The sequence below is a fragment of the Anser cygnoides genome, chromosome 4 (genome assembly GCF_040182565.1).
Source record: "Anser cygnoides isolate HZ-2024a breed goose chromosome 4, Taihu_goose_T2T_genome, whole genome shotgun sequence".
Classification (NCBI taxonomy): Eukaryota; Metazoa; Chordata; class Aves; order Anseriformes; family Anatidae; genus Anser; species Anser cygnoides.
In genome coordinates, this window is record NC_089876.1 from 30,784,428 (window position 1) to 30,808,104 (window position 23,677).

Sequence of the window (23,677 nt, forward strand, 5' to 3'; positions counted from 1 at the left end):
TTTAACATGGACAGTCCAAGTAACTACTAGGCAAGTCATTCTAATCTGCTAACAAGTCAAGGATACAAAAGGTATATTGGCTGGATTGTGAAGGAAGTGTGTGACAGCAATTGAGCAGTTGCTTAGCCAAGTACAAAGCAACATCAGCAGTCCAACCCTGGTCTGTACTTTGCTGCCCTGGAAAAATAACACTTCCCCATTACTATCTTTGCACAATTTAAGGCTAAAATATCAAAAAAAACCCTGTACTGATTCAAAACTCATCTTTCAATGCATTTTAAAACAAAAAGTCACATCTTTCAAAATACCCATTCATTAGTTATACTGAACACGGCTCTAGTGCTTTGGTGAAACAAGTATTAAACCACTCATATTTAGCTGCTTTCAGAGCAAAAAAACAAGCAACACAGACGTGAAATATGACTCAAGGCAAATTAGCATCAATATCAACTCATAACAAATTAGTTTTGCACTTAATTAATACTAGGGTAACATAAAGGAACATACACACAACCCCTGCAAAGAAGGAACAAGGTGTAAATTAAGGCAGGTAAGGATTCCCTGTAAGAGATGCATCACTACAACCACTTCTATTTGCTGCTGCCTAAAAACTGCCATGTGTTCTTAACATAATATTGAAGTACCTTTCTATTCAGACAAAGGTATATGTACATTAAGCCAGGAAGGGGAAAGCTCACTATCGTGATTGAGGGATTTATTTTTTAACTGGAAAAAAAAAATGTTTTCATCCACAAATAAACTGTCTTATCAGTTCTCTCCCCCTTGTCTTTGTTGCAGATAAATATGGACACAGCAGCATTAAGGCAGGCGTGCATCCCTTCACAGATGGTCAGCGTTCACAAGACAGCCAGGCAAAATGTTCCCTGCATAGAAAACAACTTCACACGAGCACCTCATAAATTTGGTAAAGTAACTGGAAGATTAAGTCAAGTCTCAAAGACAAGACGAAGCATATGAGACCTGCTTGGATGCCTTCAAAAGGGAGGCAAGAAAATACATTGATGGGAGTGGTCACAGGGATCAAAACAGCAGCAAGAAGATAAAAGTATTAGTCAATGACAAAGAAGAGTCCATGCCTGAGAATTATCTGTGCTTGAGACAGTGGACTTCAGTCCTTGCCTCTGGTAATCCCTACGCTTTAGGGCTAAAGACAGGGGTTTTTTTAAGCATTAAAGCACAACAAAAACAAGCTTCCTAAGCTCTTTAAATAAGCCTTTTCGCCACCAAAACAGCCAGCAAGCATCACTCTGGCAAGAAGCTTCTTCTGCGGCAGGCTCCCAGCTACCATCTGCCGCTGTGGACTGCAAGACAGACAGGAATGGAGCCTACCAACTCCACTGGGACAAAATACCATGCCCTGAAGGGATTGCCTTCAAGCACAATTGAGGTACTGTGATCTCTTTTAAGATACCGTCATCACTAAAATGAAACGAATCTCTAAGGGGAAAAAGAAAACACAAAATTATAGATAAATAGACTGTGGCAGCCAACCATAATACTGCTTACATGGGAAAAGGGAGTGTTTGGCCCTTTGGCCCTCATCCTCACCTTGACTTCCAGAGACCCACGTGAACAATGTCAGAACAGCAGAGAATACAACCATCAGCACCAACTGCACATTACCACTTGTTTTATTGCCAGAGTAAGTACTACATATGCTGTTAGGAGTCACTGTTCAGCTTCTCTGTTACCCTGTTGTTTTGTTGCATTAACACACAGATTATCTTCCTTGCTGCTAACCTCCTACCTGAAACCCATGACTGGTTTCCACTGACCTGCATCTCCCTGCAGGCTGCCTAGTCCCAGTAAACTTTTCTGTTTTTTGCTCTTCCTGTCCTCAGGACCAGCCCACTGAGTTTTCCCCACCTGCACTGGGGGTCTCCCCTCCCACCACATACTTCAAAATTAGTTCATAACCTCCATGATCTAGAACACTTCTGTATCTCTGCTCATGAGATGACACAACAGTCTTCTAACAACACGTTTCAACAAATATTCCCTCACTAGCCCTTATTACCCACTAGGTAAGAACTGTATTCACACTCCAATCCTCTGGTAAATCATGAATTTAAACAAAATATGACATCTCTTGCATTTTTCAAGTTCTTATAGAAAAAAACTACCATGCCACACTGGTGCAGTGGATTGCACTAGTACTGCCTTGTCAGACACCTTAGCTGATGAACCTGTTGACCACATAGGCCCTTCTTGCTAGACCAAAACTGCTGCGCAGGTGATTTACTTCCTCACTGCCTCACAGAACTATGGGGCCACTTAGGTGGCAAGGGGCCTCTGGATGTTACCTGTTCTGTACAGTGCCTTACCACGAGAAAGCTGTAAAAACATCAGTTCTTCCTAAAACCCTTCCAGATTAGATGCATTAACATCCTCATGACACAGGCAACTGCCTAACAGCCTACCACAGAAATACCTACAGAGGAACATACCCTAATACTCCCACCTGCAATTACCCGATGGACAGGCAGACTGCTCGTTTTTCCCCACTGAGTGTTCCTCACACTTCAGACTGGTTCAAAACTGCCAGCAATCCGTTTCCCCAGACCTTCTGTGCTTGAGAATAACTGCTTTAAATGGTTGTCCTACAGGACATTTGCAGACTTCTAAACTGACACTTCCACCAGTCTTCTATTAAAACCTTGTCAGCAGCACAAGGCTGCCTGTGCTCATGCAGGTTGGCATTTCCAGCACACATATCCCCTGGAAGCAGCTGCACACCACATGTACTCAAGCATTGAATCCTAGATTGAAGATTAAAATGTTTGGCCTAATCATTCCCACACGGGCCAGAAGAGCCTAATACACACCTAATTAACTAATACACACACATTTTCTAGCCATGCCATAAGAATCACTACTTTAACAGGTTACAGTCCTCCATGGCAGCTGTCCTACAATTCATGGCTGGTAACAATCCAACCCCACCCCTCTGCACAACTACAAATACAGCTAATTCAGCACACAATTCCACAGCAGCAATATTTCAAGAACTGTTTCTGCTTCAGCTGACAACTACTTCAGCAGTGCTTTAAGTAACACAGCCTGAAAGTCAGGCAACTCACTTCAGGGGTCATTCACTAGTAATAAGTAATTGAATGCTAGTAATTTGAATGCTATTCAAATCACTGGCTCCATGGTTAAAACTCAAAGCTTTTGCTGTTAAGTGTAACAGGGTGGCTGAAAGGCAGGTTAAACACCGTCTTTCTTTTAGCAGCCAGAAAACGAGCAGCATGTTCCCACTTCACATGGCACCAGCTGTTTGCTACAGGCCTGTCTGAGGAAACAGCATTTCTAACAGTTTAATTTTTCTTAAAAGCAAAGTGCGCCTGTTAGGTGTACAAACAGTGAATCAGTACACCCCACTGGAAAGAAAGCACCCGTGTTACCCAAGATCTTGACCCCATAGTTTTGTGGAGCACCCCCAGAGAATCCCCTGGAGACACAGAAAGAGGTGGTTATGCTAGGAAAAAACCCAAACCCAACTGCAACACAAAGCTGTGAGTGGAAACACATCAAAGAGCAGTTAAAGAAAACCTCCCCAGCAAAACCCAAGACAAAAGGAAAAGGCCTGCTATTGGCAAGAAAATGCCGAAGCTGTGCCAAAAAATACATACCCGTCTGTCGATCTTATCACCCTGCAAGTTACACACACGTTACTTGAGAACGTTTAAGATGAACACATTTCAGAAACATTCCCCCAAAGTTTCAATCCCCTGCATCATTTAAGGCTACGTAGCCACAGGCAGTTATATTGTCTCAAATTCATCTTAAACAAAAATGCAGGGAAAAGGATAAAAAGGAGTTCTGCTTATGATCAGGGAAAGCAAATTAAAGAAGTCCCATCAATTAATTCAAAACTCCAGCATTTTGCCATTATTCTTAACTGCAGGAACGCCTAATCACTGCCCAGAGCTAACCATCTCTTTATCATTACCACCATGTGGGGAGAAAGGACGTGTAACAGAAGTTAATGTCACAAGGAAGTGTGGTCTGGAAGGTAAAGTTAAACCACCTGTTTCCAAAGCCAGGTATTAAAATACTGTACAACTTCAGAACAAGTTTTTGGCTTTCATCAGCAAAACCAACAGCCAGCAATAGACGACAGCCTGTTCTTCTAAAGATGTTTCAGGTTTGCAGTTACAGGCTAAATGCCAACCAGGCACTTCTGCAGCAACAGCAAGATGTGCCTGGGGATCCTGCCTGTTTGCTTTGTCTTTTAAACCAAGTTTAAGTTCCATGTGCTTTAAAGCCCCCTGCCTACTGACAGCAAGCAAGATAAATGCTTGATGAACAATAAGATTTGCTGCTCCCCCCTCCCTTCAGCATAGGGTGCTTTAAGTAAATCTTAAAAAACAGGAGGGGAGAGAATCCTTGTCCTTAGGCTAACACTAATGTCTTCCTGTGATGCACCTGCTCAAGAACATTTTTCCTGTACACCTGGATTTTTATCCCATTGATGGGCCAATCAGTGCCATACCTGTGAGAGGATGTTGGTGCACTGCTGCAGCAGCGACACTGGTGGGTTGCCAATGCTTGTTGCCAGCTGAACTCTCAGGAGCTGTTCTTTCAGAGTCGCATTTTCCTGTAACGCGTGGGCCAGGGCCACGGCAGCACACCAGTTAGAAAGAGAGTCCGTTGAAAAGAGGCCCCCACAGAGCAGCTGACCAGCTGATACAGAGTTACCTGTAGCTACCAAAAGGGGCCAGAGGTACAAATGAGATTACAACACACCACAGAAGCAGCAAGATAATTAAGGCGTAACTGTACAGTAAATGCACAAAAAATTAAAGGCCATCTATTTCAAGTCTTAGAGAAACCCTAAACCAAATCATTGTGGTTGGATCTGGCACCCAATAACAGGTAAATAGTTTTGCAGAAGATAACACTTGATGCAGTGAACTATTATTCCACTGGTTCACAACTCAGTGCAGACATTGTCGTCTTGCGTACCGTCAATAGTAGATGGCAAAAGCGTCGAAACAATTTCTCCTTGTCCTTTTTGGTTTTTGTATAGAAAGCACTGGAAACAGTACAGAACAGCACATCGGAGCACAAAAGGCTGCCTTTCGTTTACCATGGACATCAGAAGTACTACAATTGCAGGCCTATTTGGTAATAAAAAGAAAAGCTATTAGGACAAAGTTGTGCATGAAGACAACTGTAAAGAAAACACCCCAAATGGTTTATCAATTACCCACCTATTTTCCTACCCTCTAAATCCTTGTGTAGACTACCCTCTGGCTGACAGCAGCAGCTCCTTCTGACCTAGGAACTTGCCAACTATTGCTCATTCACTTTGTAAGTACCACCAAGTAACATTAAATAAAATGACTTCTAAGCCTCATCTCTGTGGAAACACAACTGACACCTTCATGCTATACCTATTATGCCCAATGTGAACTTGAAGCTGTTTGTATCAGAATTTCAAGTTCTGAACTGAAAAATCCTTTGGATTTGACTGTCGTTGTCTATACCAATATATCATTACCTGACGTAATTGAACACTTGCCTTGGTGGATTAGAAGGTGCATTTACAGAGGCAAAGTAGTCTTGATTCATCTGGCATCCTCGAATGACCTCTGACACAGTATTAATGGTCTACAAAGAAGGCAGACAAAAAATGAAACAGTTAAATATGAGCAATAAAAAAAAACAACAAAAGAAATAGACACACATGGGAAGAATGTGAATCAGTTCAGCCTCTTTGGGATATCCTGAAATCCAAGAGAAAAAAAAATAAGCAAATTCAAGTATTTTCTGGCTGCAGATTATAATGCAAAAGACTATCTTAAATGTGAGTTCTCCATACAGGAAGCCAACATCTGAGATAAATGCCTAACAAGTACTGTAACCAGTTGCTGCAGAGACAAACTGCAGTTATCCCTGTAGATTCCTGTTTTCACCCATTCATTTTCACCCACTCCAATATCTATTTGCTCCCTCTTACTTCTGTCAGGATATCAGCAGGAACTCCAGTTGCCATCAGGATTGTGCAGAGCTGCTGTAACAACCCACAGTGAAACATGGCCTTCTGACAACTGCTGGTAGCACCTGGAGGATTTGTGGGAGACACGAGTACCCGAACAAGCTAGAAGGGAAAAAAAAGTCCATATGTAAAGAGAGTCCCAGACTTTCCAAAAGGCAGAACATGATTTACCCATGAAAAACAATTGCTCCTAAAAATGGACATAAAAGACAACAATTGAACAGCATGTCCATCTCATTACGAAGTATGGTCAATTGACGCTGAGTTTAGTGTAACCCTCCGAAATTCTCAAGTACACAGGTTCCAACTAATTTGTGAACAATCACACTAATTGATTATTCGGCTCACAATTTGTCAGAGCTACATTTTGGGAAACAAGAAACTAGCTTCATAAATCTCAAGTTTCTACATGAAGTGTTCCGTAACAGGAAAATGTGTTTTTCTGGAGGGGTGAGCAAAAGGCCATGTGCCCTACAATCAATAATTATGAATCTATTGAACAGCACTGTAAATGCACCATAACTACGCATGAATTCATACAGGAGGATTCTTTATAAAAACACCCCTAGTCATATATTTAACTCCAATCACTGTTACATCTTAAGTTACATGAAATAAAGTTACTTGATGCGCCACCCATTACGAGTTCAGTATTTAGAAATAGTATGTGCACTGAAAGAAGTATCTCTCATTAATACTGGCACACTAATACTGTGAGCTAAAGAAAGCACAGATTTCTCAGCTGTCACATGTTGCACACATTCCTCACTGCAAGCAAAGCTGAAGAAGCCTTGATATTGGTACTAGCAGTCAGAAGAAGTGTTTTACCTGCAGCATTAGATGAAGATTAGTTACTTTCTGTGCAGACCAACCGCAATTGTCATCCCCGACTTCAAACCAAGGCTTCATGCGCTGAATGTATGAACCTTCTTTAAAGAAATTCTGATTGGAATTATTATTCTTCAGTAAGTTTTGTAAAAGGATGAGACAGTCTTCCACTACTATTCCTAGTGGAACAAAAAAAAAAGATTAATCAAAGGTGAGACAGAAGTTACTAGTTTCTTCACATACTCAGCAGATTCTAGGAGGCACAGAACACACAATTCTGAACTCTTTGTTCTTAACACCGTGAAATTTTGATCAAGAACTGTGAACCTCATGCATGAAAAAATAATCAAAGATCAAGTGAAATACATCACTGTTGATCCAGCATATTTCAAATGAAAACATAATTATGGTTCTTCCACAAGTCTGAAGCAGAAACAGTATTTTTGAAGAATACATGGTTCATAATGATAAGTTAATTGGGTAGTAATGGGAAGGACTTGAAATAAAGCCTCACGAACACTTGGTGTCTTGAAATATATGTACTTCAAGTTAAAATAGAGACAGTAGTGTAGCTTAAGTACTACAATGAAGTTCCTCTTAAACTGCACCTAAATTGTAACTGATTACACATGCTTGCAATCACTAGCTACAATTTTGACTCATTTCAGTTTCATTTTTTTCTTTTAATGAAAAATAAAATGACAGAAGAGAGAAGCAATTCTTAGCAACATCCCTTAAAACAAACCAATATAAACTGCGCTCCTTGGAGTTGAAGCAAACGGGTTTCTTGTTTGTGGGTGTTTTTAGGTTTTGCTTTTGTTGTTTTTTTTTTTGTTTTTTTTTTTTTTTTTTACTTACAGACTATATGTGCTGAAAACAAACTACAGGTGCTAATCGACTATGTACTCTGAGAGAAAGTCCTTGGACAACTTTGTCCAGAGGACAACACAAATAAAGGTAGCCTGCTCCTGGTACTGCTGGGCTGCCTTCTGGACTTCATAGAAAGGATAAATATTTAGTCCTTACACTTGTTAAAAAACACAGACTGTGACAGACTTGAGAGTGGGATAACCAAGAGACCAGCTGTCACATTCCCCCCTTCCCATTCCCACTGCCGAGCCACAGCTGGTAATCCAGCCCTCAGCAGGGCCACAGGCAGGAGGAACACACATGTAAGAAGGAGAAAAGCAACAATTCTTGGCACACAGGAGTTTACATACCAAGTCCCCTAAAATTATTAGCTGCCTAAAAATAGCAGCTTTAAATTAAAGGATTGCTTAATCCTTCCACGCCAACATACCTGGAATAGTTCTGCTGGGAGAGCAGCAGTATGTTAACTGCTCCTGCAGCTTGCAGGAAGGTCATCTTTTTACTCAACTAGATCCTGCAGCAAGCTGCAGCCCGTGGTAAACTCAAGTTGCCAAGAGAAACAAAGAAAGTACCTAAGCGCTGCATTATTTCTGCTCATTCTTTTTCTTATCCTTCCCTCCCCCAGGTAAATGATTTGCCTAGGAGCTGACCAGGAAACTGAAGTCACCAGCAATGCTGAAGATACACTGCAAGTTGTTACTTCCAAGCATCCAAGGATTTTGCAGGAGGAATGCCGATGCTCAACTTAGTAAGTGACAAAAGAGGACACTGCCCAAGTACATGCACTCACAAATGTAAACCAAACATGAACAAACACTTAGGCACACATGCCCATAGAAATTAGCTGTTATTTTACCTCAAGTATCTCAAAACTAGATTTCAAAATATGCTGAAAACCTGCCTACTTGCTCCTGTTTCTGCTTAATTTGTTACAACCCAGGTATGTGTTTTGATCCTTCGAACCATTTAACAAGCTCCAATTGCACACTCATGTCAACCTTTAAACAGCCATTAACTTGAGTAAAAACAGAAGGAACAACTACGAAAAGAGCCTTAGACACTTCTGTACCTCCATCACTGTTCCCTTCTTCTGTTATGATATCCAGAAGTCTCTCAAAGGCATTTTCAAAGGCAACAATCTTCTGTATGGCTGCATTACTTTTTGTCAGTTGCTGTAACAGCAAGACTCCCTTGGCAGATAGAGGGAAGAAGTGATTAAACTTAGTTTTACTGAAGAACATCACTTGTTACAAGTCACAGCTCTCAGAAGAATGCTAAAAGAGCAGCATAAGCCCTGGCCAGGATCATGGAACAGAATTGCACATCCCCTGCATTTTGGCACAGGTAACCAAATCCAGCATGGACATCACCCAGTATTTACCACATGCTTCACCACACTTGAAAAGAGAAGCACAACACTGCCAAAAAGGATGCTAAGTGGCTATACACAAGAACAAAGAGTACACTTGTAAGACACCCCATCTCTTCTGTACTAAGTAATTTGAGCTTTCTGCTGTCTGACGAGTAAAGAGGAAAAAGACAATGGAACCTGACAGAAGGCCATGAGGAAGATCAGCTAATATAACAGGAATACAACACTCGATGCTTGCAAACACACAGTAACAGCTTGCCTTCATTATCTGATTTGTGGCAAGACATGCAGAAACCACCTGACTCAAGGGAAGACTCAAGTATTTTTAATTAATAACCATGATGCTTCCCTCACATGCATTCATTTAACTTAATCCAAATTCTGCACAAATACTAAACAGTTCACGCAGTTGACAGTTGCTAATTATGAAGAGAATCAACAGCCTCTGTTCTATACTTACATCATTTCGTATAACTTCCCTCGAGTCTGCTAGTAAATCCATGAGTCTAGAAACACCTGCAAGAAGTACACAAAAACAAGCATAAAAGGTGCAGTTCATTTCTTGCTAGAGGTCTTGATAACACCTCACTCAAAACAGCTCGAGCTCTCTGCCTTCTGTTTGGTGAGCTTCCAAGCTGAAGTTCACACGCAAACAACTGAAGCACTCACCCATAGGGCTGACAAGAATTATCTGCTGCACCTGAGGTCCTTGCTGCTTTAAAAGTGATGTAAGTAGTTTCACTCCAGGCCAACGAACATGGAAATCAAATTCCTGCAAAGATAGAGAGGTAATTAAGTAATAAATTCCTCAGTATTCCACTTCCTCTTGGAGATAACAGTTATGAACAGACACAAAACTGGCAAGGGATTTAATCTCCTGTCCATTTCTTTTTTCATTCATCCTATTACAACACATGGCCGACAAATCAGAACACTGGTTCTTGATTTTATTATACAAGCAAGATGAAGTCCCAGCAGTTTCCTTCCCTCCCTCCCCTCAGGGGTTGCTTTCCTAGCTATTTCTTCTTTCTAAAAGAGACAGTCCAACCCTCATGGGATCAGCCCATGTTACTCAGAAATTTTGGAAAAAAAGCAATGCCTTTGGCTCTTTTCTTTCTTCTCTCCATTCCCAAACAACAACAACTTCTGTTAAAGTAGGATCTTGAAAGAAAGAGAAAGCTCAAGAACTAATGAGTCCAGACACAGGCTTTGACCACCACCACTAAACCTTTGGGCTCCCCAGGTCATCTTAAACTCAAGAGCTGGTGACTGGGCCTACATCTCAACTGAGTCACCCCACAGAGCTTTCTGTACTTCTAATCCTTATAGTTTTAAGGCATCACCTTGAAGTCACCCACTGAATCACTGATTTAGATGACAAGTATTATTTTAACTCTGTACCAAGTTACAGGTGAAGACTGAATGTACATCATCCCTTCCTCAGCATCCCCTCCTCCCTTTCAGTGGTATCTTGCTTTAACGTTGGAACAAATGGCTTTCATCCAGGTCATAGACTTCACTCATTTCCCACCGCAAACTTGCTAGGCAGTCAGGCAACTTGACATTTGACACATGCTTCCACGGAAAGATGAAAACATGCATTAAGGTAACCTCACTGAGCAGCACTACATATCCTTCAGTATTCCCAGCACCAAGCTGTTACTTACCTCCACAAGTGTCAACAAGAGAGTGACGTTTTCTTGCTGTTTAATGAAAATCTCTGTGAACTGACTTCCCAAATCATCAACTTGTTTAGGTGAGTTTTCTTCTGTAATAGTCAAAAACAATGTATTACAACACATGAACAGAGTAACTTTGGTTAGTTGTATTTTTATTCTCACTAAAACAGAGCCAAGGGTGACAAACAAGCTTTTGATCACTGAGAAAGTGTTAATAAGCTTAAATAATTTTCAAAAACAAACACAGCCACAAGCTGTGCACAAAAAAAAAAAGCAGCAGCTTAGGCTACTCTAAACAATTTTTATTGAGAGCTATTTTAAAATCAAGGAAGGAACTAATAATCTACCAAAGAGAAACCTAATCCAGTATAAATATAAAAAAATCCTCTTCCCATTGATCACATCCACATTCACAGTTCTCAGACCGACAGTCACCTGTTTCAGATAAAACCAAACAATTCTACGGGACCAGAGAATTCAGACAAAGGAAGAGCCCTCACAGCGCAGGAGGAGCAGAAAGACTCAACATTTCCGCAAAGCTCAACTAAACTGGTACAGGATTCTTCACCTTTCACCTTTTTGCAAGGGTCATGTATATTTCATGCCAAGAAGCTTCAAAAGAGAGTAGTGGATAAAGTAAGCCACAGAATCACAGAAGGCCAAGGCTGGGAGGACCTTGGAAGATCATCTACTCCAAACCATCTAAAGCTAAACAATCCAAGCACCTCAGTTACTTATTTTGACATAGCAGTTAGACAAGACTTAAACATCAGGAAGAGAGAATAATTGTGAAATAGATAAGTATCAAAACCTCCCAGCCTTGGCATCTAAATTAATTTCACAAAGAAAATCAAGCGTCACTCCATTTACTCTCCAGTTGTGCAAAATCAAAGTAGTGGATCAATTCAGTCTTACAGAAATATTTAATCATCGTTGCATAAATGGATAATAAACAAAAGTATCCCACAAGACAACAGAAAATACGTAAACTACATCTCTGCCCCACTGCTGGTTTTCCAGTCTGAGTGGCAATTTACAAAACTATCTCACAAAACCATCTTATTTAGGCACTACTGGTTGGCACAGTTAACGAACTTCCACTGACAAATTCAGGAACTGCAATTTTAACTCAAAGGTAGCTTCAGATTGTTTTCATTTTGGACAGGAGGAGAAGGTATTTTCAGCTCCAATACAGTTTCTGGGACTGGAGCTTTTCAGCCAAGGTAGTTGAGCAACCTAGCAGTAGTCCAAATCCAGTCCCACTCAAGAGGGATGGGAATTCAGTTCTGTGACACCTGTGACCACCTCTAAGAAATCAGCATCTCATTGAGTTGAAAAAACATGTCAGTTCCTTGCTCAGCTGTGTTTCTATGAGGTTTCTCAAAGCAACATAACAAATCAAGGGGCTAAATGCACATTAGTCAGCCACAGGGGGAGCAACACAACACAGCCACTCACATTCCCAGCTCTGGCTGAGCACTCGTCTCCCTACAAAGCTTCTCTCCCCACACATCTCCTGAACAATTTCCTTCACTGTTCCTCCTTTCTCCATAACCTCAAAGCAACTCCTGTCCCGCAGAACATGCTGCCATCAGCCCTGCCTCTGTCTCATGTGCCTGTAGGACAGACCAGAAACACATCGGGTAAGGCCTGCAGCAAAAGCACTGCCACTCATCTTCTAAACCAGGTTACCCTACCAACCACACACATACATTCAGCACTGCAACACCATCCCATGCCAGCTGATGAAACCACAGGCACAAGAATGGCTCAAAGCATAAAGCACAGGAAAAAAAAAAAAAAACATGGTAAAGCCACAATTTCTGACCAAATCTAAATGTCTGATTTGGGTAATGGAAGGCAAAGCAAGGATTTTTTTCCTTTCACTTGAACTGTAAGATTCACAGCCACCAATCGCTGGCAACCAAACACCTATAAATAGGGTCAAAGACCACAAATAATCTTGAAACTCTGTACCTTGTTAGGGGCACACCAAAACACAGAAATCAAAGGACTATCTATTTTCTTGGACTGGCGCCAAGAAAAAAATTTAATTCAGTCAAGCCAATTTCCTTCAAGTTGAAACTGTTCCTTACCATCATACATTGCAAGCTGAGTTTATTATAACATCTATTTTTAAGGATTTCTGTACAGTTAAGAGGCCTTTTTTTATGTGGCCTTAGAGTAATCAGACTGAAACTGATCACTCCTTTAACACAGTCTAGTTATAATCCTCCTAATGAGGCTGATATTGGTAGGTAGTTTACATGAGGGACAGAGAAGCAGCACCAATCTGCTGCCAATTTTTAAGAGGACAAACTATGAAATACAGAAGGTAGCAAAAGGGAAGACAAATCACATGCAAGAGTAACTCTAGCCCTGACATCTAGCAAAATGCAAGTACATCTGATACGGCCCTCTCTGAAGAGGAGGGGGCTTATCAAGTCTGGGCCACTCCCACAGTGCATGAGTAAAAAACACAACAGGCAAACCAAATCCACACAAGTGCAGTTGCCAAACTTGCTAATGTAGAGTAGGGCAACTGAGCTGAGGAATCATATATGGATTGTGCACACTGTAGCTTGCTGCAAACAAAGCAAAGCATAAACCTGAACTTTTTTCCCCCTTTATTTAAAATACAGGCTTAGATGAAAATATTTCACTTGGAATTTGCCACAGGCCGTGACTGCTCATCTCCTCCTCCAGCCACACTCAGCTACAAATAGCAAGGATTTGAACTCTGGATTCTTGCTAATCCCAACTCTTATCCTTGCACAAGTTCTGGGTGCTAAGGCAAGAAGAAAAAAAAAACAGCAGTCATCAGTATACACAACTTACACAGCCTCTTACTAGCTTGCCAGAGATCTACTTTTATTCCAAAAGCTTGGTTCTAGTTCAGCATGTTTTTGATTCTTCTAAGAAGACGGGGGAGTGGTATTTGTTTTTTAAGCTCTTGCTGTTTCCAGAATTACACCTAAGATTGCTCTTAAAAATCTACATGGATGTGGCTCAAATGAGGAGAACAGTTTCCATTTTTTAAGATTTTTTTGAAGATGCACCAATATCCAGCACTATCAATTAGAATTTCATCTTTAAATCAACACATGAAGTGCATTTTAATAAAAAGTTGAAGAAATAAGGAAGAATAAGTGTTAGTGGTGAACTTATGGCAGAGGTGAACACTATTTTTAACATGCATCGCTTAAAAGAGACACTGTGAAGGATTTGTGTCAAACTTCAGGGCTTCTTGAAAACAAAAAAACTGCACACCCTTCTTCCCATTCAAACCCTACCAGAACTGATGCTGCATTTTCATGACATCCCAAACAAGAATTTATTACTATCTCAACAAGTCTGCCAGCATTCAACATGCCCAGATCACATGAAATAGTACATTGGGAAGCCACTTCAGCTCCAAAGCAAATTTGTACTTCAGAGCAGAACACAAAATGCACTCAACTTTAATGCAAGTCTTTACAGTGTCCTTTTTAAACTGCAAAGTGTGTTACGGGTGTAAGTAGCAACTACATCTATCAAGTGCCATATTTATACAAGTAAAAGGGTTTTTACCTTCAGAATCATCTGTCAATGCAGATCAAAGAAAAAGAGAAAGAGAAAGGTTCACAAGTTGAATAGTTTTTCAAACAGCACAACCAATAGTAGCATAAGCTCAGATTTCCAAGGCAGCCATCCTCATTTCTGTGGCAAATCACTCCTTCAGGCAGCTGTACGGAACCACCCTGTACCCTTCGCAACACTGATCATCTCACATACAGAACTCAAATTTGTCAGTTCTTTGCTCTTCTTAAGACTGCTATTAACATTCTTGTTGAGTCAAGAATGAAGGCTACTACCACGAGCAGGGAAAAGAAGGGCAAGTAAAGCTAACTGCCAACTTCAGAGAAAGTTAAGAGTAATGCATCACACAAAGGATTTCAGCTTACAGATCTCTTGCAGCCTCCTCAGGTAAGAGACAACACATTGCTGAAGGTACCTCAGAAGGACATAATGTGATGCAAACATACTGGCAGAAATGCATGCATATTGGACAATCCTCACCTGCTTCCCAACAGGATATTTATCAGTTGTTAAGGGAGGAAACGCACACAAGCTCAGCACCTGATGTTGTTCCCTGACGGAAGCCTCCTCCCAAGCTAGCGCTTGCACAGCCCTCAGCCAGACCCCATCCCTATTCTCTGCACATGTCCATGAGGCTAAAGATGAGGGAGCTTGGATCATCCTGCCCTCAGCACCATTCAAGAGCCTGAACTCATGATGATCAGCAGCTATTTTGCTTGCCAGCACATCTGGCTCTCTTGGATCCAGCACATCTATTCAATTTTAACACCATTCTCCTTGCTCAAGCCTAATTTGGGTTACTACTGTCATTTTCGTCAGAGTACTAAAGTTTTTGTAAAATAAGGAGTTACTTTTCATGGCTGCTATCATTTCATTGGCCTTTCAGACCAGATTTGGTGGCTGACCAACAAATAAAATAAAGGCTCGAGGCGCAGCAACCACAAAATATCAAAGCATTGGCTAACTGTGTAGACCTAGTCAATCTATGTGCTGCCCTCACTTTGAAGGTACTAGCATAACGAGCCTCAGAAAGTGTTCCACAACATAACCATCAACTGTGTTTCTAAGTCTAATTATCTTGGGAAGTCTTTTCGTAAAATACCGTAACAGGGCTGGCAAGCAAGATTTTCACACTTACTATAACCACCTTATCAAAGACACCTGAGACTCTATCTCTTGGTATCATTAAGTCCTCAGAAAGAAGAGTCCTATTTGACAGTAACAGTCCGAACTGTCCTTTACCAATAGCAGAGAATGACCTGGCGATATTTACAAACTAGAAAAAATACAACCTGGGTGCTGTTTACGTAACATTGATTTTAAGATCACCAAGGGATCCAGTATTACTTTAGTGCAAGCTGCGTCAACAGATTTTCTTCACACTGTCCTAACAGCTATGCAATAACAAAGCAAGTCTACATATTAGTAAACTGGATATTGTTACTGTTTGTAACTTGAACAAAACCAGCAAGGAAAGCACCCCCCAGTTAATACAACTATCACCATCAAGAGCTTACCTTGTTCTTCCTCTTCTAGGTCATTCGATATTACATTGTAGAGAGTGTCCAAAGCATAGCCAATTATTTCAGAATCTGAACTGCGAATAAAAGAACCACTTTGCTTTAATGACGTATTTATTTGCAACTTCTCTTACAATTTCTTGTTTACAATGTTGGTTTTCTGCTCAGGCAGTTGCCTTTACAGCACTATTGCAAGAGAGAATTGACATGGATGGGTATCGTATAATACCATGTTTTTACCAACCATGAGCTGCCCAGTCCCTTAAATGGAGTCAAATTTCCTTTGCCTGTTCCACTCCCTGAGGTGGCCACATCCACAAAGTCTGGTGACACAAGACAACCACAGGAAGCTTCACGGTGAGCACGTCTCCCACCACCTGAGTCACCCCTTCCAACCTGCTCCTCCAGTGTGCCAGGAGACACCAGGAGACACCTCGGGTAGGGACTCGGCTCCCTTGACAGCAAGTCACCCAGAGGAGCTGCACACAAGCTTCAGCACCATCACATGAAGACCCTCCCCACCACCCTGTCAGCAAGAACCAGGGGCCAAACAATTTCCACTTGAATGCAGTAATAGCTGTGCCATCTCCCAGACAGGCCAGTCCCAGGGTCACTGACTCACCAAACCAAGTTATTAGGAGTTCTCAAACTCCTACCATTACAAGGAAGCTGCTGGGCCGCCTATCTAACCCCCAGGCATCAGTTCGCCCGCTTACACCAACACACTTTTCCTTCTAAGCTCTGCTTTAACAGGGACTTGCTTTTTCTTCTTTACAAAGCCTGAACTATCCTTAAATCCTCTGCTGAAACAAACACACAGTGCAACAATTTGGTGGCAAAAGGGACGTGTAACCATTTTTGGTTAAGAACCACCACCACACATAAAGGAAGGCACCTCAGAGAACGTAAGGACAAACCTAGCAGCTATTTTCACGTCTTGGCCAAGCACTGGAAGAGCACACTGTCAAAACTAAGACCTCTCATTCTAACTTTTAAGCCTTTGCTTTCCCTAATCACCAAGGCATACAAGGTGAGGATTCCACACCACTGAAGATTCATTCATATTTCAGGAAGCTACTAGGCCAGTTCACAGCAAACCCCCAAAACAACCTGTCCAACCAGCAGCATTAAGTGCCAAGCCCTAATTGAGGCCAGCTACCTCTGCTAGACCACTAATTAAAGATGACAAACTTACAGCTGCTATTACAGCCAAAAAGCAGAGCTGCCTTAAGGTGATCCACCAGCTTTGAGAAGACAGAATGGAACAACCCACCCCTACCTTTCTTGCATCACTACAGCAAGGACTTGAGCAGGCTCTCAGAACGAGAACTCACCTCCCTTTATGACACACTAAATCCAAAACTAGCAGTTATCACGTCTCAGCATAGTTTGTCCCTTCACATTGGGTTTTGAGTTGAATCCTTGCCCTGCTTGTTGTCCTAGGCGGACACGTGCACTTTTTTTTTTCCCCCTCAGTGTCACACAACTCACCCACCAGTGTTTAAGCTGTGTTGTAACGGAAGCAACAACTACAAAAATCTGCCAAAATCTAAGTCGAAACAAATAAAAGAAGCTTTTAGTCTATGTAAACCTTCCTGTCCTGCAGGTATGATCAGATTTCCCAACTGCATGTTTCCCCCTTTACCTTTAATGTAATTTTAGTTCAACACAGTATTACAAAGCCTGTGGTTTCCTTTTCATGTAACTGAAACAATTCCATGTCTGAAAAACACATAAAAGCAACTTCCTGAAGACTTTTGGGAAAAAAAAGTTTCCTTTCCTCTCCCAGGAAATTCAGAGCTGCTACAAAAGAATAACCAAATTTTATGTGCATATGGAAAAAGCTGGCCTTGTTTTTCTTGTTGAAAGAAGAACACATCACAAAATGAGGACAGCAGCACCGTATCTTTGCGATTCACTGCCTTGCTTCCATCTGGTCTTCATCACACACAACAGTATTTTCTTGATTATTCTGTTCAGACTGAAGCTGTGCAATTTTTGCTCTGTAGTGAAAGTCTTCAGCCAAGAAAAAGATTTCCAGTCTCTCACACATCCATAAAAGACGCAGTCTTTCTGAAATGCAACAATCCAGCATAAGCCACCTGGGGCATCCTCCTGCTGCTAGTGGTGCTTTTATGTGGCATGAGACTGAAATGGCAAGTCAGCACTCCCCGAGTTCACAAACAATAGCAGAGAAGAGTCATATGGAAGTGAAAGTATCCACATATTGTGCTGCCCAGGTAGGGCGCCTCAAAAAGCTTTTAACTCCTCTTCCAAGCATGATCTATCCTGTCAAGTAAAGTATGAAATAGCTGAGTGTTTCTATCATGTCATCAATGATAGCACACCTGGAAATGAAGGTAATTTTTTTTAACCCTGAAAACTCAGCTCATGAAAGAGTGATCAAAGGACTAACAAGCAACATAACTTCTTACAAAAGCTTTAATTAAAAGCATAACACAACTCTGAAAATTTGGAAATACAAGTACAAAGCAACTGAAGTCTGTACCTTAAGCAAACAAATTCCGTCTCTCAGGTTCATATTAGGTTTTTAACTACTACAACTGCCACAAGTAAATTTTAAAATTCTTATTTTATATAAATAGAATAAAACGAGTCTAAGATCAAGTTATTTTTTTTGCTCTTCTGCCTTCCTCCACACCAACAGTTAAGTGGTGCTGATCAGTGCTACAGCCCATGCCAGGCTTTTTTCAAAATAGTCCCTGGTGAGATGTGGCAATATGCAGACAGCCAGCAAGGAGAAGGAAAGGTCCTCCAGTAGATCGCAGTTCCTTCTTCATATTACAAAATGAATATATGGCCAAAGAACACTGGTTTGTATAAAAGTCTGGAACATTTTCAGGCTGACTCAGGAGTCTTTTCAGGCTGCAGGATGGCTGATATGCATAGCTGAAAACCTAGTGAAAGAAGTCACTTTTCTGTAGAGCAAGTTTCAACACTTGTATCTCAGCCCAGGCAGGAGATGGAGCTTAAGGCAATTTACAAGGAAACAGTGTAACAGGTAGTGCATCTTGTCCACTTAAAAAAGAAAAGGAGTTTCTCTCTATTCCAGATAAAGGCTGAAAAAAAAAAAAAAAAAAAAGGAAGCTGCCAGAAGCAGCCATGAAAGATCTGAAGAGGAGTAAGAAAAGAAAGAAAGAAGTACCCAGCACTTCCACACAGCCATGCAAACCAGGACCTTTTCCTAAGGAAATTAGGAGATGAAGCTGTAAATCTATCTTTCTTACTTTTCCTGCCATATCAACTTCACAATGAGGAACACAGGAGCATGACTTGCAGTTGAACAGAGCTACAAGGCAATTGACAAGGCAATGAGCAGCACAGAGATGAGGCAGAAAATCAAAGAAAAACTGCTACATAGCTGGTGCAGTCCATGTGCTTATCACATCAAGTTTCAGGGGAAGGAGCAATTGATCCACCACAACCAAGAGATGCACTGGAGATGAAAGATGTTCCCGCTTTTACTCCAGCTCTACACAAATAACAGTTAACTGTTGTGTTGCCATACTTGACTGTAAAGGTCTTTAATCCAAAGAACTTTTCCATTAGATCACATTTGCACAGCGAACTTGTTTGCATTAGGAAAAAATCACTTCTTATCAGAAAAGTTGCTTCAGTTTTTCCATACTGCTGTTATGCACTCCAGCAAGGCAGACTCCACTGTTTCAGTGACCCCTGCCTGTTGCTGGCTCCTTCCCCCAGATTCCTTCCACCCAAACACCCCACCCCTGCAAAAAAGACCAGGGGGAAAAAAAAAAAAAAAAAAAGAGCTTCAGCTGATAAAACTCAAGCAAGACCCACTTCTACTCAACTAAAAACTAAGAAGAAAATCCCATGGGCTAGGATCATATTTTGATGCAAGAAAAACATAGCAGCTGCAGGCATACATCTGAGACAACCAGCCAATCAGTAACATCTCCTGGCAGTGAGGCAACAGCCATCAGCAGCTTCCCAGCAAATAACCTGCACCTCCAGAGCTCCCTCACCCATCTTCAGGGCAACCTAATGAACACTAAAAAAGCATACCCTTCTAAAGCTAAGCAACAGAGGCAAAAAAGAAAGGAATAGAAGATTCAACATACTGTTTTCCCTGCTCCTTTCATATTACTGATCATATTTCTGGACCTTCTGTAAACTTGAACTTCACAGCAGCCAGTCAAGGTACAGGACCAGCACGTGTGAATGAGTTACATCAATGCAGTGACATGTGAGAGGGCCATCTGAGTCAATCACAGACTTCTGTTTTCTGAAAAGTTGGCTTGCTTCTTAAAAAATCTTAAACAGCTGCAATGCAAATAAAAAAAAAAAGGAAAGAAAACTGAGGAGGCCAGGAGGAAGAAATGGGCATTTTTCACTTCTGCAGAAAGCTTCAGGGCAGCTCGAGTGGGCACTGCAAAGGTCCATCACATATCACACCCAGGGGTGGCCCCTCACGTGGGGATGACAGCACGCCAGCTGTCCCCCACAAGACACCACCCCGACAGCTGAGCCTGCGACTCATTTATCAACCCTCCGTGCAGATCAGCTGGCAGCCACTTGTACTCCCACAGCAAGAGCCCCCAAAGCCTCTGCTCTACTATCACCGCTACCAAACAGTGCGCTCACACCACCCCAGCACACACCATCAACACACAGCCTATAGCCACGTCTCTAAAACAAGCCACAACATACAGGCCAGCTGATGCACCCGTCCACCAACATCATGCCATAGGAAATTAATCTAGGAACTTTTTGTGGAAGCCAGTGTTTTTTCATCTAAAGACCCAAGACACAAAGATGTACCTACTGGTTTTTGAGCTGCTGAGTCACACAACACACCTGAACAGAGCTCCAGTACACACGAATTCTGAAGGGGCAAGTGGAGGTGAAAAAAGCCCAGAAAAGCTCCAAGTTGATGCCCAGCCAAGTTCTCTTTTAGCATCTCAAAGAAAAGGAGATCAGTGGAGCCCCGCCCCCCTTCTCCAAGTTCAAATCTGGCCTGAACAGCAGATAAGTGGATGAACCAGGCTCCTTGACCTCATTTTTTTAAGGGCTTCCCCTTGGGGTGACTGTTGCTCCTGCTACCTCCCTTGTACTGTTTCAGTCATTTAAGCTGCATGTAGCCCACACGTGCAATTTTAACTCTAGCATGGACTTGTTTAGACAGCAGCCCCAAACCTTCTTCACAACCTGCCTGGTAAGCAGGGCCACCAGCAGCCTTTGGGTGAGCATGAAAGGCTTTCTTGTCCTGTATACTTAAGCAGAGCAAGATGCCACTGTCACTTAGATCCCTGAGACCTCCTCCTAGACCCTGAATCGCTGCTTAATTCTTGTCTTGACATCAGAAGACACTGCTGGTTCTGGTGTGTGGGCATGCACATATCCCACATATCCCTTCTGACTGCCTTTTTTAAAAAAGCAAGTTTTACATTCAAGCCCAGACTGAAAGCATGTTACAGTACACCTGCCTAACAGCCAGGAGCATGCAAGGTTTGAGGGTTAATCGGAGCCCTGCCAACAGCTTTGAAGTTGCAACACGCGACTGCTATCTGTGCAAGCAACTGCAGAAAGAAAACATAGCCAAGATAACCAAGTTCTATATTGCATAAACACTATATTCTAATCCTTCTAAAGCACTGAGACTAGCATTGTAACACCAGGTCATTCAACATGAGGGGGGCCCACATCTCCTATTTGAACCCTTCAAATAATATTCCCAGTGACAGAACTATTCTACCCATTTATTTAACAACATACACGTAAGTCCAAAAAACACATTTGTTGACTTTGTTAATTTACTCTTAATTCTACCCACTTTTTGTCCCATCTCAGGCTGATGTGATTTGTTTCAAAAGCTTTTTAACTAATACTGTAGCTTTGGGTTCACCTTTCACTAATGCCACCTGTAGCAGAAACTGGGCACTCAGAAGCACAAAGATGCACCTTACACAGAATGGCTGAGGTTAAAAGGGACCTCTGAAGATCATCCAGTCCAACCAAGTAGGATCGCCTACAGAACATGATGCAGGACGGCCTCCAGGTGGGTTCTGACTATTGCCGGAGAAGAAGACTCCACGCCCTCTCTGGGCAAGCTGCTGCAGCGCTGTCACCTCCCCGGACTTCAGCTGGGACTGCCGACCCTACAGCCCTCCTGCTGGCCCCCCAGCCCCTTCAGCCCCGTGCCGCCCACCCCGAGCACGCCCTGCCGGAGCTTTCCCCCACCAGGCGTTACCACAGGCGAAGAGCCGCCAGCAGCCCAGCTCCCGCTGTGGTGTCAGGCCGTCCCCCCGCCGGGCAGGCTGCGGCGCTTACCGGTCGGTCTGCAGGACGCGCACGAGGTGCTCCATGGCCTGGATGCCGACCTCCAGCCGGTATTTCTGCGGGACACAACGAGCCGTCAGCCCCCGCCCGGCACGGCGCGCCCCCGGCCCGCCCGGCCCCGCCGCCACTCGCCTTGGACAGCGACTTGAGGGCGCGCACGGCGTCCCGCCGGTCGTCCAGCAGCGTGGAGGAGGCCACCCGGTCGCACAGCTTCTGGATCTGCGGGAGCGAGGGGGCACCGTCACCGCACCGCCACCGCACCGCCGCGGCACCGCGCCCCGGCCCTCCCCGCCTCACCGTCTCGGCGCCCGACGGCTGCGGCCCGGCGCTGGGGCCGCCCATGACGCCCCGCAAGAAGTTCATGGCGCCGCCGGCCCCGGCCCCGGCCCGCCCGCCTCTGCTCCGGGCCCCGGCCCCGCCGCCGCCCCCGCCACGGAAGCGGCCGCCGCGCCTGCGCCGCGACGTGGCGCCGACGTGGCCGGCGGAGGGCGGGGCCGCGCCCGTGGTGGGCGGGGCGTGCCCGTGCTCCGCCCCCTCCGCCGCGAGGGGACCCGTGCTGTGCCCTGGGTCGGGGCGCAGGGGGAGAGCCGGGAGGTTTCCTGGCCGGGGGGCCAGGTGTTGCTCAGGAAAGCGTCCGTGGCAGCAGTGCCAGAGCCGGGGCGTACCCAGCGCCGGGCGGCTTGGGGGCAGGAGCCGGCCTGGAGCTGCGTTGCCGCGACCCGCACCGCTTCCCTCCTTCCCCTTGCCCGCGGGAAGGCGGCTCGGCAAAACGGAGCTGGGGCCAGCTCGTTTCCGGCCGCCAACTTCTCAAATTTCTGACCTTTTTTTTTTTTTTTTTTTGAATTTCTGGAGTGCTAGGTCAGTCGGTTGCCTATTAGCAAAAAAAGAGGCTGAAAAGGGAGAGAAAAAAAGAGAAATGACAAGAATGCCAGACGTTTCCCTAACTAAAATGCTTCCGGATGCCGTAGACGCTAAGAAACGACCCTGCCCTTCCCCGGGGAAGAACAGAAGGGGTGGGGGATGCCCGGGTTGGACGCGAGGAGATGCCGTCCCCGTCCAAGAAGATAACGGCGCGTTTTGTGCAGCGCGCCCAACTCTTTTATTTCAGCGTTTCCCAGCCTCGCAGCACCGCCTCGGGGCAGCGCTGCTGGAGGCACCGGGACTCGAGCCCCACAGCCTCGGTGGGTGAGGGTGGAAAGCCGGCCCCGTGGGACGGGCAGCGCCGGGACAGGGCAACGCGCCAGCCCCCGAGGCGGTTGTGAATTCACAGTAACGGGAAAATAAATCAATAAAGCTCGGGTAGCGCCGTGCTGGGGGACGGGGGGGGCTGAGGGGAGGGGAGGCCGCAACCGCCAACGGCCGCCCTCGCGCCCGCTAACGGCCGCTTCCCCCTCCCCCCCATACGTCACCGCCGGGGATTGGCGGGGCCGGGCGGCGCGGCGCACGCGCGGCCGCCCCCTCCCCTCCGGTGACGCACGCGCGC

General features: G+C 43.9%; 1 protein-coding gene across 7 annotated transcripts in view; it reads right to left on the minus strand.

Moving 5' to 3' along the window:
- USO1 (USO1 vesicle transport factor) overlaps positions 1 to 22,651 on the minus strand; it is a 33,005-nt gene extending 10,354 nt beyond the window's left edge. Inside the window, exons 1-16 of one of the 7 annotated variants that reach the window (XM_066996581.1) lie at positions 22,492 to 22,651; positions 22,327 to 22,413; positions 22,186 to 22,250; positions 15,871 to 15,950; positions 14,345 to 14,356; positions 10,763 to 10,863; positions 9,765 to 9,867; positions 9,556 to 9,611; positions 8,793 to 8,913; positions 6,854 to 7,032; positions 5,987 to 6,127; positions 5,549 to 5,637; positions 4,990 to 5,144; positions 4,517 to 4,722; positions 3,654 to 3,674; positions 67 to 177 (exon numbers count right to left, since the gene is read on the minus strand). In XM_066996581.1, the coding sequence (XP_066852682.1) occupies positions 67 to 177; positions 3,654 to 3,674; positions 4,517 to 4,722; positions 4,990 to 5,144; positions 5,549 to 5,637; positions 5,987 to 6,127; positions 6,854 to 7,032; positions 8,793 to 8,913; positions 9,556 to 9,611; positions 9,765 to 9,867; positions 10,763 to 10,863; positions 14,345 to 14,356; positions 15,871 to 15,950; positions 22,186 to 22,250; positions 22,327 to 22,413; positions 22,492 to 22,557 (1,593 nt within the window). In that variant the 5' untranslated portion in view covers positions 22,558 to 22,651. Of the gene's footprint in view, positions 1 to 66; positions 178 to 3,653; positions 3,675 to 4,516; positions 4,729 to 4,989; positions 5,145 to 5,548; positions 5,638 to 5,986; positions 6,128 to 6,853; positions 7,033 to 8,792; positions 8,914 to 9,555; positions 9,612 to 9,764; positions 9,868 to 10,762; positions 10,864 to 14,344; positions 14,357 to 15,870; positions 15,951 to 22,185; positions 22,251 to 22,326; positions 22,414 to 22,491 lie in introns of all 7 variants that reach the window. The other 6 variants (XM_048074461.2, XM_066996583.1, XM_066996582.1 and 3 more) reach the window with 6 other exon arrangements.
- Positions 22,652 to 23,677: the final 1,026 nt, after the last annotated feature.